The sequence below is a fragment of the Perca fluviatilis genome, chromosome 15 (genome assembly GCF_010015445.1).
Source record: "Perca fluviatilis chromosome 15, GENO_Pfluv_1.0, whole genome shotgun sequence".
Classification (NCBI taxonomy): domain Eukaryota; kingdom Metazoa; phylum Chordata; class Actinopteri; order Perciformes; family Percidae; genus Perca; species Perca fluviatilis.
In genome coordinates, this window is record NC_053126.1 from 5,466,251 (window position 1) to 5,481,863 (window position 15,613).

Consider the following 15,613-nt stretch of genomic DNA (forward strand, 5'->3'; position numbering starts at 1 on the left):
TTTTGAAGCAACAGAGGTTTTATTATTGTGAATCATTAAATCATAATTTTCCAACGGGGTCAGACATCATGATCAGTAATATTTTTTGCATTTATAATAACAGACCGATTACAAAAAGTGGCGACACTTTGTGAGAGTTCGGCTATGTTTGGAGAAAGAAAAAACCTAAACTAAAGTATTGAATGGCTGTAAAAAAAACAAATTGTATGCAGGAGCTTCCAGTTTAGCTTTTTCAGATACAGGTTAATAAGAAATGTCAACCTGTGGTTTAGTAAAGTCCCCGCTGAGAGGAGTCAGTGGGGGTTATCAGACCTGACGCCTAACCATCGGGTTGATTTGTTGGGACGTTGCTAAGTGCTAACAGGCTGATTAAGAACATTTAAAAAGTTGCCCCACCTTCTCTACATGACACCAATTAACCCGTCACCTGCTCCCCTGTTTGATCTGCACACGGTGGAATAATAGTTGAAAAGCAGTGTGGCTCTCCAGATAGTTTCCCCACGTATCCTCTCTTCCTCGGTCGGTCCCGTCTATGGCTGTGGTGACGCTCCAAATTTGGAACTCAGCTTGGTGACGAGCGCCATGATTTTGGGGTTGTTCTGGTACTTGGAGATGTTGGCCGGGTTCTGTGCCACATCCTGGAAGGCGGTCATCACCTCAGGGTCCTGGAGTTTAATATGGAATACAAACGGGGCTCACCTTTATTCACGTCAACTTTAAAGACAAGGTGAAATGAAAAGTACATCTTTCCAAGTTCTAATGTTGGGGAGTGTGGGTGGAGGTTAAAGCTGCTGCTGCTCTCGGTCGCACGGGCAAATGCATGTGCAGAACAGCAAACAGAAACGCTCGTTCTCTCCTAAATGACCTGCGATTGGCCAAAATCTCCCGTCATGGCTAGATTATCTAAAGCCTGAAAACAGAGCCAAGAGGAGGTGCAAAAGTCTAGTTTTCTCTCAGACCCCCTGCATTACACTATGCTGAAAGATTATTATGAAGTTGTTGCCATATGATGCCAAAATTAAAATGCATACCACAGCTTTAACAGTTGTCTACAGCTCTGATCTCTCCACAGCTCCATATTATTGAGTCCAGGCACAGGTGTTCTGACTTTGAGGACATGAACAGTGTCCCAGTTAGTTGGGTTGAGTGGCAGCTAGGAAAACATTTTGCCTCTCTAATGGCGCTGTGGCAGTGAGAGTACATTGGCTGTTCTGTGTAGACAGGATCTCCCCCTGTAGCTTAATTCTTTTTTAAGATAATTTCTTGGGCATTTTAGGCCTTTATTTGTATAGGACAGCTGAAGACATGAAGGGGGAAGAGAGGAGGGGGGGGGAGACATGCAGCAAAGGGCCGCAGGTTGGAGTCGAACCTGTGGTCGCAGTGTCGAGGAGTAATCCTCCATATATGGGCGCCAGCTCTACCAGGAGAGCTACCCAGGCATCCCCCCCGTAGCTTTTTAATCTCCGAGTGAACAACGGGATAACGCATTTAAGTCCACCTCTATGTGGCACTGCCAAAGGCTCAAATACACATTCTGGTGTGTGGACCTCCCCACAACATCCTCCTACCCCTGTAAGTGATGATGATTTTGTATTCGTTGTCATTCTGAACTGTCAAAAAGACCCTCCGCAACAACCTGTTATGTGTGAAAATAATGCAGGTCTAAATGAGTTGAGTTGTACAGGGTCTTCTCTGCGTTTAAGGCTGTATTTGACTTCTGTTACTGTACAAGTGAGCTTTAGCTCTTGAGCTTTTGAGGTTGCCAGTAGGTGGTTTTTGTTACGTTTGAACACAGCCAGGTTAGCCATTCCCCCTTGTTTCCAGTCTTTACGCTAAGCTAATGCATATACCTTACAGACTTGTGGTACCAATCTTCTTATCTCTTTGCAAGAAAGCGATTAAGAGTATTTTACTAGAGTCATGGGACGTGGCAGTGGAAGTGGTGGGATTTTGAGCAGTTAAGTCACCTTCATGGCATTAAGCAGCTCAGGATCCTTCAGGAGTTCGCCGAGACCAGGCATGCCAGCAGGGGCTCCGCCTGGGAATCCAGCAGGACCTGCAGAAAACAACCAGCCTTATTAACTGTAGCAGCACATCAGTCTGAAATCATTGAGGAATCCCAACGGAACAGAGAAATACTTTGGAGTGTTGCTGGGTGGAGCTTTAAATACAATAATTAAGTGAAACTGAGGAAGTGTACAAACAAATGACTCAAAATACATATAAACAATAATAAATAAATCTGTAATTTTGAAGGACATGGTTCTTCTGTCTAGGATCTTACAGCATACACCACGCAATAAAATAATCAAAGTGTTTATAAGAGCATGAATTATTTCCCACACGGTATTATCTTTCTATTTGCTTCGCCTATAATCCTATGAAGTGTTCATCTCATCCCATCATGCAGTGAACGGGCCTGTTTCTACTCTCCTACCTGGGAAGAATCCTCCTCCGAACTGTCGTGCTTCCTCCTCCTGATGTGAGACAAAAGAATGGTACGAGTTTAATAGTGTTGGACGCATTCAGTGGTTGTCATTAGGCTAACCAATAACCATCATTGGGGAAATCGTAAAAATCGTATTTGGTTGGTGTTCAAAATAATGGATTTAAGAATGTCGATGAGGTCGTCTCTGATGGAGAGACAGCCTTGAGCTGCACGTTTGTGGTCTGAGGTGGGAAGTGGCGACTGGCTTCGCTTAACCCCTTCCCTAAACAACAATCGTCCAATCCTAGTTTAGCAAACAGAACTAGACACGTGTTGAAGAAGTGTGCATGGGGGACTTGTAAGAGTGATACTCTGTATATTAAAGTGATGGTTTGGAGTAATTTCACCCTATGCTGCTTTGCACCTTGACCTCGAGCCAAACAACCCCCCAGAAGCTTTTTTCCTTGTTATAACGTTAGTCGAGTTAGCGTTACCAGCTGGTTAGCTTAGTGCAGGCACTAATGGATCCACGTTTGTATCTCGTAAATTACCCCAATAATAATAATAATGCCCAGAATGATACCAAACGTATACAGTAGCACAAATAGTTTCAGTACAATAAAAGGTTGTAACTACACTAGTGATGCACCGAAATGAAAATTCTTGGCCGAAACCGAAAACCGAAAAAAGAGGAAACCAAGACCGAAAACCGAAACCGAAACACCGAAAGAAATTAAGCCAATTATTAGTACCATTGCATTTATGGCTATGACTGTGTACTAACTTTACTAAAATCAAGGCATTGCAATTGTATAAATTAATAGTAAAGTTTAATTAAAAAATATCTAGCAGAAATATGGCTACAATCTGATAGTCACATACAGTATACAGTAGCCTAAGAACAGAATAGCTTACCTATTATTATTATTATTATTATTATTATATAATTGAGGCACTTTCTTGCAGGATTTCACATAACATATCAGACAACGCGGTGTGCATGCCCCTCATCTGGTGCAGAGAGACAAGTCTTTTTTCTGCGCTCTGATCTCCTCCTGCGTCTGGCGCTGTTCCCTCTCCGCCTCCACGCGGGTTCTCCGCATCCATGGCGGCCTGGATCATTTCTCGGCGCCCTGCTTTATTTCCGCCATCCAAGTAATGGTCTTTATAACGCGGATCAAGTACAGTCGCGATGAAGTGCAGAGGATCCGAACAGATCTCACTGAAACGTGTGCTGACAGACTCTAAGAGCGCATTTTCATTGTTTTCACTCCGTGGTCCGTCTCAACCTCGTTGCTCAGGAGACGCTTTGCAGGTGGAACGGATCGGGTACTGACACACGTGCAGGTCGCGGTTTTCTGTTGTGCGTCATCACAACATTTTCGGCCGTCGTATTGTTTTTTGATAAAGGTATTTCGGCAAACCGAAAAAGCCCCTGCTCTTTTTGGGGCCATTTTGGGGCGCCAAAATTTTCGGGCCGAATATTCGGTGCGAACCTTATACTTCAGAAGTATATTTAAATAACCATTGCCTAATGGATACTCCTCTCGGCTGCTACCGCGCGAAATCACGCACAGAGCACTACATCTATTGCCGGAAGAGACTACTGGAGAAGAAGATCCAAGAAGCGAGTGATCAGCAGAAGCAGCTACTGCAGCGTGAGGCGATAGGACAAGATGCCACACCGTTGTATGTATCCCGGCTGCGGTTTAAAAGCAATAGATGTTGTGCGTGATCTCGCGCGATAGCGCATTAGCAGCCGAGAGGAGTATCCATCAGGCAAGTGTTATTTAAATATACTTCTGGTGTAGTTACAAACTTTGTAATGCCTCATTTTATAACTATTGAAACTATTTGTACTACTGTAGAAGTTTGGTATTATTCCAGGCATTATTAGTGGGGTAATTTATGAGATACAAACGTGGATCCATTAGCGCCTGCACTAAGCTATTCAGCTAATAACAGTAACTCGACCAACGTTATAACAAGGGAAAAAAGCTTATTTGTTTGGCTCAAGGTCAAAGTGCAAAGCAGCCTAGGGTGAAATTACTCCGAACCATCACTTTAAGTGTTAGGAGAGTGGTTTCTTTTTTTTTTGTTACGACCAATAACACAACAGTAAACGTGTAAAGCGTGATTTATGGTTCTGCGGAGGTTCCACGCAGAGCTTTCGCCATAGCCTACGCAAGTGGCCTGAAGTTTATACTTGTGCAATGGTGTGGGTGTGTGTGTGTGTGTGTGTGTGTGTGTGTGTGTGTGTGTGTGTGTGTGTGTGTGTGTGTGTGTGTGTGTGTGTGTGTGTGTGTATCTCGCGCGATGGTGTTTTAAGCCCCCAACGTCTCCTTCCAGGCAGCGCTGCGACCGTTGACTTGTAGACACCTAACCCTAACCATTACCTAATCCTAGTGCCTTCCAGGCAGCGCTGCCTGGAAGGAGACATTGGGGGCTTAAAACACAGATAAATGTCAATCTCTTTAGGAGAATGGCAGAGCCTGTGTGTGTGTGTGTGTGTGTGTGTGTGTGTGTGTGTGTGTGTGTGTGTGTGTGTGTGTGTGTGTGTGTGTGTGTGTGTGTGTGTGTGTGTGGTCCTAGTGAGAGAAACAAAGTGTCTCCCCTCTGCTTTCTGACCACGGTGGGAAATCTGTAGCTGGAGAAGTAATGGTGCGTTCTTTTTGTCTTGTAATCGGGACTAGTAGCTCGAGCGTAACGAATAACCGCGGGTTGTTGCATTCTTTTTGTCACACAATACTACGAGTCGGAGAAAAGATGGATTTTTGTAACATTTTTAGGAACATTTAGGATTCTATTCACCCAGTTATTGACATATTACACAACTATATTTCACAGTTTGATGCATGAAAATTACGTTTTGATTAACGTTAACGTTAGGCTACTGCTCTGCTTTCTGCTCAAGACTCGGCTTAAAGCCATTGTTGTCATATAGCAACCGAGCGTCTCTAGCCAATTTCAGCTGCACAAGCTACAAAATAACTAATCAGGCGGTATTTAACTCCTAATAAGACTGTAGCGACATGCCTATAGGTAGCAGTATACAGCGCTATGTGTACAACTTCTTCATTTGGTTTTTAACAAAGACAAAAGTGCTTAAAATTGTAGAAAACCACAATATTTACTACGTGTGATGCACGACGTAGCCATCTTTGAAAGTGAGCTCGGGGTTCTCTGAGTTCAGACGACTTGACGAGTCGTAAACACGACCTCGGGGGCGTTCTTTTTGCAACTTCCGGGTCGTAACTCCGGAAAACAACTCGTAAAACGACTTCGGTGGACAAAAAGAACGCACCATTAACCCTCTCCCTGATATCATGTTGTTTATGGAGAATGGGAACGTACGGCGTAGGGTCCGTGTCTCCACGCACCTACGTACAGTACGTAGCCACGGCGTAGATTTAACCCAGAAGCATAAATCGCGCTTTAGACAAGGATTTTTCTGCTGTAATGTAACCTGCAAACATTAGCATTTCCAGATATCTAGCTTACAGTAGAACCCAGCGTTACTTCAAGTCCAAGGAACATTTCATACGACATTATTTAGTCGGGTTACAAGTTTTGTATAATCTGGTCAGGTGCAGTAACAGTAGCTAAGGGGGGGTGGGGCTTAGCAGACGTCAGTTGTGCCTTGAGCCATCAAGGTGGGAAAATCATGGACACCAGCGTGTTCAGCTGCAACTTAAAGTGCACAGCTTTTATCAACTAACTATTATATTAGTATGATGTTACAGTTGACTGTGTAGGAAGAACAGTTCAATTTAAAACTTGTAAATCGGAATTTGGTAATCCCCACAGCAGCTCACCCTCTGAGCCCGTGCATGCTCCTCTCTGGCTTTCTTTATCCGATCTTGTTTCTCCTTGACATCCCTCTCTTCTCTCTTACGCTCGTACTTGCGTCTGTGCTCGATGATTTTGTTAGCCTGCAAAAAAAAACGGGAAACATGACAAGAATGACAAACCACAAACTCACAGCTGGGAGCATCAGCTTTGAGTCTCTGTCTGCCATTATGGGCTTCTGGAGCCCTACTCTGATCACACTGTTCATCTGTAACAGGATCATATGAACACTGAAATACATCAAAAATACAGATCAACCCTTCTATTCAGAGCTTGAACACATTAAAGTAACATATCTGCTTTACAGTTAGTACAAACATTTAAAAAGGCTGAACGATGTTTTTTTTATTCCCCCTTTTCTCTTGTATCATACCTTAGGCTGGACCTCCTTCAGCATTATACTGGCATCCTCATCATAGTCCAGTTTACAAGCTGTGGCCAGGTCCTTGGCTGCCTCCTCCCAGTGGCCCAGAAGCCTGCAACACACGTACACACACTTGTCATGTTATACCCTTTGAACTAAAAGCGATCTTGCAGGTTCATTGAATGTCACACCGTGAGATCGTTTTGATAAAATCTTGGTTGCAATCGGTGTCAGAACGCGTCATCAACAAAGACATGGTTGAACATTATTCGAAAAATAGTGCTTACAACGGGAATTCTGTGTCATTTCATGCCTTGGCTGGTTTGTGATATGTGTTGTTGTGGCAGTCACGTGAGAATCTGGTCCTACAGTTCTGACACAGTCAGGATTTTATTGCAGGCCGCTTTGGTCACCAAAACTCTTTAAAAAAAAACAGCTGTGAACATGCCCAACGGTGCAGACTAACACGGGAACACACCGCAGGCCTAAGTGTCGCGCCTGGCCTTTCACACCTGACGTGTATTTCTACGTGCCGGTCACAAAGCGATCACTCTCTCTTAGTTAGCTCAGCTGATTAAATATTAAATGCCAGTTGTCAAACATGAGTCAAACTTTAAGTGTGTACACTGAGGGTGTGTCCTACTCTTAGTGTGTACACTGAGGCTTTGGTTGTGACACGCGTGTGTAAAGGGGTTAAATAGAAATGTACCTGTGAGCTTTTCCCCTCCACTTGTACGGCTGTGCAGAGTCTGGGTTGATGCTGATGGCTCGGTCACAGTCTCTTATGGCTGCGTTGGGTTTCTGCATCTGGATAAAGACACTAACACAAAGAGGACAACGGACTACACTCAGTCATTCATAACAGACACTGTAACAGGAGTCAAAAGGCAAGAAGACACCATTTAAAAGCTCTTGAATATAATGCATTATTCGGTGGAATCAAACAGCGGCTCGGCCATTGATAGCCTGAATAAAAGACACCGAGGACTCTCACCTTGCCCTCTTGGCGTACATGATGGCTACGCAGGGGTTCAGCTTGATGGCTTCAGTAAAAAGATCCAGAGCTTTTTGCAGATCACCTATAAGAGAAAAAAATTATTTGAAACTGGTATTAGAGAACATCAATCTAATTCAAGTTTGAGCATCTTTCCATTTACCTAATCAGTCTGCATTCACCTTCTGAACACAACATCAACCTACCTTCTCCGAGAGCATCAATGGCTGCCATCTTCTTCTCACTGGCCTGGTCCATCATCTCCTCTGTGACCTGGGGAAATGTATGGTCCATATTTTACTAATTTTCAAGTTCATTTTTTTGCTTAATAATAATAAAATAAAAAATAAATAAAAATACATTGGATGCCTATACAATATGGGACTTTTAATATCCTGGGAGAATAAGGTTTGCATTTTATATAATTGATACAATATAGAAAAGCTCAACATTTTACCTCAGTGTTTTCAAACTCTCCCATGTCCTGTGGTTCATCAGTGTCTGGTTCGATCACTCCCTCTTTGTCTATTTCTGAAAAAGATCCAACATATACAATGAGCTCTTGTTGTGACACACAAACAATATTACTTTGAAAACCTGATTTACCGTACTCTACACAGTAACGGACATATAGGTAATAAGATACAGGTATGGTACATTTTTAGATCCATTTTGCTCTGAGAAATATATGCTTATTTGCCGAGAGTTAGGAGAAGATTGATACCACGCTCGTGTCTGTACGGTAAATATGAAGCTGGAGTCAGCTTCACTTTAGCATGCGATTGAAAACACCTCAGGTCAGTCACTTTATTATGCCAAATGTGAAACTTGATATGCAGTCAGGAGTGCAAGATAAAAAGAAACATTCAAACAACATACAAATAAACACGACAACAATACAAAGACATGAGTAGAAAAATGTTTCCCTGTATGTAATTCACACAACTAGAGATGCACCGATAGAGCGGCCGGTGACCGGAATTGGCCGGTTTTCACGTGCTCGGCCATGACCGGCGACCGGCAGGTCAGTCTGACATATGCCGATTTCATGCCGGTCAACGCTACAATTAACTGACAACAGAAGTTATACGAGTTACAGTTCTCAGGGACGCACGCACACACGGACGCGAGAGCACAGTCTCTTTTTCCTTTCTCTCAACTTTTCCACAGTTTGTCACGCGTACCCGCTCGCAGTGTGACGTGCATTTCCGCGCTATTCTCGCACATGTAGGGAACCTCGTGAATTAACCTGCAACATGTCAGCTGTTTGGAAATTCTTCCGCATGTGTGCAGAAGATAACAAGTTTGCACTATGAAACACCTGCAAGGAAAAAGTAGGGCGTGGAGGGACGACACCAAAAACACATTTTTTTTAGTTGGATATTGGATGTGAAAACAAGGAAATGGTTCTAACGTTGCACTTTAGAGGTGTGTGAATTTCCCACACCAGGAGTAATTCATATAGTTCTATTTTATAGTGATCCATTATCTGTTCAACACATGTTCTATGTTCTGTGCAAAATGTTCTATTAAAGAAAAGATAGAAAATAAATATTTGTGTGTGCTGTAAAGCGGTTAGAAAAAAATGAAATTGGAATCCGCTAAAATCGGTATCGGCTGGTCTAACTCAAAGAAAATTGGAATCGGCCTAGAAAGTTGTAATCGGTGCATCTCTACACACAACACAATGTATCACCACTAGAGCAATCTATAAACAAATTCTACATTACATGTGCAAATTAAGCAGAGTTATTGCACATGGGACAAAGGAGTTTTTACTCCTATTGGTCTTAAACCAGTGTGCTCTAAATCTGCGACCTGAGGGGAGTGTTACAAACTCAGAGTGAAGGGGGTGGTTTGTGCTGTGTAATATAGACTGGGCCGTGCGGAGGACTTGCTGATCAAAGATAGCCATCAAGGGGGACCTTTACAATATGGCTGAGGTGGTTTTTGTCCCTGATGTTCAGGTAACCGTACCAAGCAATCATTGCAAAAGTAAGAACAGATTCAATAAAAAGGACATAAAATAAGGACATCATTTTCCTATCTACATTAAAAGTGTTTAACTTCCTAAAGAAGTACAAACGTTGCTGTCCCTTCTTACAGACTGCATCACAATTGACATCAAACTTCAGGTTTCTATCAATGACGGTTCCCTGATACTTACACTGTTCAACAAACTCAATTCCAGTTCCTTTAATGAAAGTCTGAGATGGTGGGAGGGATGGTTTCCTAAAATCAATGACCATATCCTTGGTTTTTGTGGAGTTTAATTGGAAAAAGGCCTCAGCACACCATTGGACAAACTAATCCCCCGCTGGCCCATGCCAAGCTAGCCTGGCTCTCAAAAAGGTAACCAAAACCCAAATGTAATGACAATTCATTGTTTTGCAGGGGGTTATGCGCTGTATCTACTCTATCCACAGGAAAAGGCCCATGTGCCCTAAGGCCAGGGCTGCGATTTAAGAAACTTTGTGTACCTATATCACTCTCCTCACTCGTAGACAGTACAGGAGGCTCCGGCTCAGGAGCTGGAGCTGATGTAGGAGGAGGACCACAAGGACAGCCACCCTGCAAGTCAGAGAGCGCTCTGTTACAACACGTGTGACAAGCGTACAAATATCAAATCATAAAAAGTATGGCATGATAGCTAGGGTTGGGCATCGTTTTGATTTTAACAATTCTGATTGAAATTTCTATTGTTCCTTTCGACTAAGGTTCTCATCGATTTGGATTCTCCCCCCCTTCTTTTTTTTTGGCATTTTAGGCCTTTATTAGATAGGACAGCTTTAGACATGAAAGGGGAGAGAGAGATTAACGACATGCAGCAAAGGCACCCAGGAGTTGAAACCACTTTTAATAATGTTTTGATTCAACGGTGATTTACAGTTTTAAAACGGGCTTTTTCAACATAAAATAAAGCCACACTAGAGCGCCGCTTACTGCGCTCCATGGCTGAAACACAACAAGCGCCTGAAAGTACGGCGACCACTCGCATAACCAAAACTTGCGTGTGCTAAATAATGAACCGATTGGATTCAAAACGATTCCACTGGAATAGTAATTTTTGAAACGATTCCAAGTTGGAAGCGGTTTTCGTAACGGATGCCCAATCCTAATAACAATATTCATGTGTTACCTGGCATGACTCCTTTGTCTTGGCTGGGGGAGGGATTGTTGCATCCATTCTGCAATATAAAAATATGGAGTACAATTCAGCTAACAATACAAGTGACAGGGTTAAGGTTATTGCCAATATCAATTGTATCTATTATCTTTATCAAATAATCTCCAGATAATTTCCAATTAATTGTTAGATCTATAAAATGTCAACAAATGGTTCCCAGAACAGGTGGTGATGTCTACAAATTGTTTTGTCAAATCAACAGTTCCTTAAGATTTTTGTGTCTAACTGCGTGTCAATCAATGCTCATGCACACGCATTCATTCTCCCTTGTGGGGGGAGGGGCTTAGGAGACCGTTTTGGGCTTTAGCACAAAGGGGGGGAGGGACTGAGAAGTTGTCGATGTTCAAAAATTTTGGCTAAGTCCTCGATCTTCCCAATCCTACCTACTGCACCTTTAACTTTATGAGTCCAAATCTTTGACAAAGTGTCAATGGTTTCAATGAGAGTACTTAATTTCACTATAATTCCATCCATAAGTAACACCATGACCGAATGTATGACTATTTTGGTCATGGGTTTCATACACTTAGTGTAATAAAACGTCAAAAAGCAAAAATCCTATCACATGAGGGACCCTGGGACAAAATCCTATCAAATGGGGGTCCTTGGTCTAATTTGTCAGTTTAGGGGTAATTCGAATGAAAGTTTGGGAACCACTGGTGTAAATCATCAAAGATAAGAGAGGTTTTGCACCTTCTGTGGTCCATGATTTTTTATACCGAAAGGTGGGCGGGACAGGGCACGTGGTAAGCCTGTTTGGGACTTTATGTTGTCTAGCTAAGCGGTTTACTGACATAATGAATCCTCCATTAATCTTTTACATAACAACCGGTATACTTGCACAGAGGGTTTACAGGTTGGAGCAACACTTATGCTCCCATGTATAACATTACTGACCCAAGCAACCAAGTCCGGAAGAAGCTCATCTCTGGAAGGTGCAAAATTTGGGGATTGGACTCGCACATCTGCACGAAGGCCTTTAACTCTGCCACTTTTCGTGGGTCCATGCTGCTCGGTCACGTACAGCACACAGCGCGCTGCATGTGGGGGGGAACCAGAAAGAAAAACAATTAACAATTTATACATGTCTGGCTTTGTTTACGTGCTCAGCTGCAAACGTTATTGCCAGGCTTGTTCAGCTAGCAAAGTATGCTAACGAATCGATGAAATACTACCTCACCTTTGTTCACTCCACACTTCAATAATACGTGAAGGTGAGGGGCTAACAATGAAGCAACCATGCACAATTAGCATTATTGGCTATTTGTCGTTAAGTTCGCAATCCAGAAGTTTCTGGAAATGTGACGCGATAACTGACGCATGATAACGTTGTCCGCTAAGGTTAAGGTTAGCTGCAATACGGGCCGTGATTAATGAAAACCAGTTGGTCGCTGCAGCCATGAATGTCAGTATTTGAAGGCAAACGCACCTGAACAAAGATGTACACCGTTGAAACCTGAGAAGAAACCCCGCAGAGGATGGTTGCAGCTGATTTTTATCACCTCAATGCTGCTTCACTGGTGGTGGCGTCGCTCCTGTGTTTTCATTCAGGCGAGTTGTCGGACAGACTGCTAGAGGCCCTGGGAGTTTGGACCCTGAATTCGGCCTGTCAGGTCGATGCGTACAAATCCGCAACCATCAAAGCTGGAGTATACCATTACATTATTATAGTGGTTGATTCCAAACGATTAAAAGTCAGACATTATTTAAAAAACATCGTGACAACATTGTTACGGTTTTAAATATTATTTTAGTACAATTTCTAGTAAGCACATTGCGATTTGTAGTAATGCATGTCTGTAGGAAGTATTGCCAGAAAAATGTGTCGTGACATATCTAGGAGGTTATTTGTTTTGATTAATCTCCCCTTGTATGCTGCTCCTAATTGTTGATTTTTGTTCTTCTCTAGCCTTTCTCTAGCCTTTTGCTTTTGACTAGTGATTTTTAAAGTAATTTCCCCTTTTTGTTTTGTTTTTGTTGTTTTTTTTGCCTGGGTGATTGTTTTCCTTCTTGTGCATTGACAACATTTAAGTATTGTATCTAGACTTAGACTTAGACTTCTCTTTAATGATCCTTTTGGGATGACTCCCGCAAGGAAATTAGATTTCCAGCAGCAGATTTTAGCAGCTTACAAAACACTCTTTAAATAAAGAGGTATAAAAAAATACAGTATAGAAAAAAATACAGTATAAGAATAACAATAAACTTTTAGCTAAATATTTTTACAAAAAGTAAACAGACAGTAAACAACAATAAACTACAGATAAATACAGATAGATATATATATATAGATATATAGGACTTTGTATGGTATTGTGTTATTATACAGTTAATAAATAAATAACATTTAGCATAAATTAGTAGTGAAGAGCAGAGTGTCCAGGTATGTATGTGAGTAGATTATTAATTTATTGCACAGTGAATGAGTGAATGGCTACCACTCCTTCCCTTCCTTCCTGTTCTGTTCGTTCTGTCCTCTTTACCCTTTTCCTCCTCTACCGATTCCAGTGGAATCATTTCTTTATTGGAATCGTTTGGAGGATTTGGTCTCAAATCTGATCATGGGTTCCAGATTTAACATGCGCAAGTTTTGGTTTCCGCAGCGGCCAGGCGCTTGTTGTGTTGCAGCCACGGAGCACAGTAAGCGGCGCTCTAGTGTGGCTTTATTTTACATTGGAAAAAGCCCGGTAAAACTGCAACCCACCTTTGAATCAAAATAAAACGTTCCTCTTATTTGTGAAATAAGCATGCCCATTTCAACTCCTACTCTCAAAGAATCTGAATCGAGAATTGATAAGAACCGGAATCTAAAGGATGAATCGGAATTGGAATCAGAATTGTTAAAATCCAAACGATGCCCAACCCTGTCCTAAGGGGGTTTGAGTAGGTCAGTGGGCCTACCAGCCTAACGGGGAAAAGCTTATAATGATGCCAGTGCTTGCATAACCTGTATATCATTTCATTGGTGGAGCATGTTGTAAGGTTTAGGCTAACTAAAATGGTAGTGGAGTATTTTCAGTAAAGTATAATTGTAATGATCGCTTTACTGTTTGTAAATTAATTATAAACTCAACTTCTTTGGCTTTGGCTCTGCCAATCGCAGCAGAAGGAGGCGGGATTAAGCGTCTCTGCCTGGGAAGCGAAATTCAGGGCAGTAAATTCCCAGCATCCACCACGAACGAATACGGTTAGCAAACGTGACTTCAAACTAGCGAGGTAAATGTCAGCCGAGGACACAAACAGCAGTTTGTGCAGACGATTTTGACGGAGGTAAGTCGCAACAACACACCGCCATGTATCTCCGTAAATATCCTGCGTTAGTTGACTAATTTGTAGCCTAGGCTACTTCACGGACTGTTACATTATGTCTACAGCGGGGCGACATGCTGTGACTGATCGGTGTCCTCCAGTAGCAGCAACAATGTTGCCCTCAACCAGCACCTTGGTCCGGGCTGCTGCCAAGCTGCTGCCGAGGCGAAATTGGAGTCGAGGTGAGCATAGTTTGGTGTTGTCTGTTCAATTGTAAGGTACTTGTACTTTACACTACTAACGTTACTCCACTAACGTTACATTTCAGAAGGAAATATTAAAGGGATACTTTGCCGATATTCAACCAAATTTGTATCCTAATAATGTTGATAACCAGTGGTGTAGTCTAATTTATTGTAGTATGTATGCTGTAATATATATATGAATATATTGGCATATATATATGGGCCAGAATCTGCCTTTAGGGGAATGGGGGGCATATCGTAGTGGGGGGTCTGTCCTCCCCCAGGGAAGTTTTGAGCGTCAACAACTTCATTTCCTGCATAGCCTACACTTAATGCACCAATACGGTGGAAATATACTTTTATATTGTCTATGCGAAGAAAAATAACACAGGTGACATTCATATCAAAAATATAATGTAAAGTATGTTGTTGCGTGTCATTGGACATTTTAAGTGGGTATACGAAAATCCTGGAGCTTTCTTTAGTGAGTAGGCCTATACTGCCTACACCTGCGTATCACGTAGACTAGGCTACACCACTGTTGGTAACGTATGTGTAATTGAACTATGGTGAACTTCCCTCCATCTTACCAGTGCCCAGATCTCCCTACTCACAGGCCAGCAGAAAAACTCCAAGTCATGCAAATCGCGTCACTTGGAGTTTTCCAGTTGTGCTAGGGCTGTTAAACTACACACTGTAGCGTAGCCTACTTCCATACTAGGCTACAGTAAAGGATCTGAGCAGGGTCTGAAATGGGCCCGAACCATAGACAGTATATAAACTGGACCAACAGATCCCGTTGCTCTGGATGGAGACCAGTGAGGGATATTAGAAGCAGTTTTCCGACGTAGATGTGACGTGAGCAACGTGTCTGAAAGTGTGAAGTCTTCTGGTAGCTGTGCCAAGAGAAATCTCAATCATTCCCAATCTTACAGAGAGCGTAGGTATATGTAAGGAGATAACATAGGCACAGGCTAATTATTGCTAACTAAAATGCTAGTTAACATTAGTAATTAAACTTAAACTGCTAATGTGAGTCCAAACTGCCTGCGAGCTTCTCCTGTACTATACGGTAATTCCTCTACGATTGCGACAGTAAGTCTCGTGGTTATGACACAATCGTTAGCCTATTTTTACAAAAGCGTCTGATAAGGAGCCATAACGTGAGATACAAGGTAATGGAGCCTTTTATTACGGAGCCCCCCTGGTCCCACGTTGTCAAAAAAATTAATTATAACTATCTTGTGGCCACGAGATAGTATCTTGAGGCCTCAAGATACTATCTCGTGGCCTCAAG

General features: G+C 42.4%; 2 protein-coding genes across 4 annotated transcripts in view; one reads left to right on the plus strand and one right to left on the minus strand.

Annotated features, from left to right (window-relative positions):
- On the minus strand, nt 1-12,417 carry st13 (ST13 Hsp70 interacting protein). 2 transcript variants are annotated; one of them, XM_039824486.1, is made up of 13 exons: nt 12,252-12,417; nt 11,720-11,859; nt 10,775-10,823; nt 10,116-10,206; nt 8,093-8,166; nt 7,842-7,908; nt 7,636-7,720; nt 7,351-7,461; nt 6,651-6,753; nt 6,244-6,360; nt 2,438-2,477; nt 1,968-2,056; nt 1-665 (listed from the first exon to the last, which is right to left on the minus strand). In XM_039824486.1, exons 2-13 carry the CDS (start codon nt 11,827-11,829, stop codon nt 531-533), a joined length of 1,071 nt encoding a protein of 356 aa, XP_039680420.1. In that variant the 5' UTR covers nt 11,830-11,859; nt 12,252-12,417; the 3' UTR covers nt 1-530. The 2 variants fall into 2 exon arrangements, with proteins under 2 accessions (XP_039680420.1, XP_039680421.1); XM_039824487.1 differs by lacking the exon at nt 12,252-12,417 and adding an exon at nt 12,003-12,121 and having other exon boundaries at nt 531-665.
- xpnpep3 (X-prolyl aminopeptidase 3, mitochondrial) overlaps nt 11,856-15,613 on the plus strand; it is a 17,483-nt gene continuing 13,725 nt past the window's right edge. The window contains exons 1-3 of one of the 2 annotated variants that reach the window (XM_039824485.1): nt 11,856-12,036; nt 13,926-14,092; nt 14,197-14,313. In XM_039824485.1, coding sequence (XP_039680419.1) covers nt 14,244-14,313 — 70 coding nt within the window. In that variant the 5' untranslated portion in view covers nt 11,856-12,036; nt 13,926-14,092; nt 14,197-14,243. Of the gene's footprint in view, nt 12,037-13,519; nt 14,093-14,196; nt 14,314-15,613 lie in introns of those variants that run through there. The other variant, XM_039824484.1, reaches the window with a different exon arrangement.

What these genes read in the sequence shown, in the direction of transcription:
- st13 (XM_039824486.1), bottom strand. Translation starts at nt 11,829, where the DNA reads ATGGACCCACGAAAAGTGGCAGAGTTAAAGGCCTTCGTGCAGATGTGC. An exon ending in TGGAGGGGAAAAGCTCACAG is followed by an intron (nt 6,754 to 7,350) that starts GTACATTTCTAT and finishes CGTGTGTTGCAG; the next exon opens with GCTTCTGGGCCACTGGGAGG. An exon ending in AGCTGCTTAATGCCATGAAG is followed by an intron (nt 666 to 1,967) that starts GTGACTTAACTG and finishes ATTAAACTCCAG; the next exon opens with GACCCTGAGGTGATGACCGC.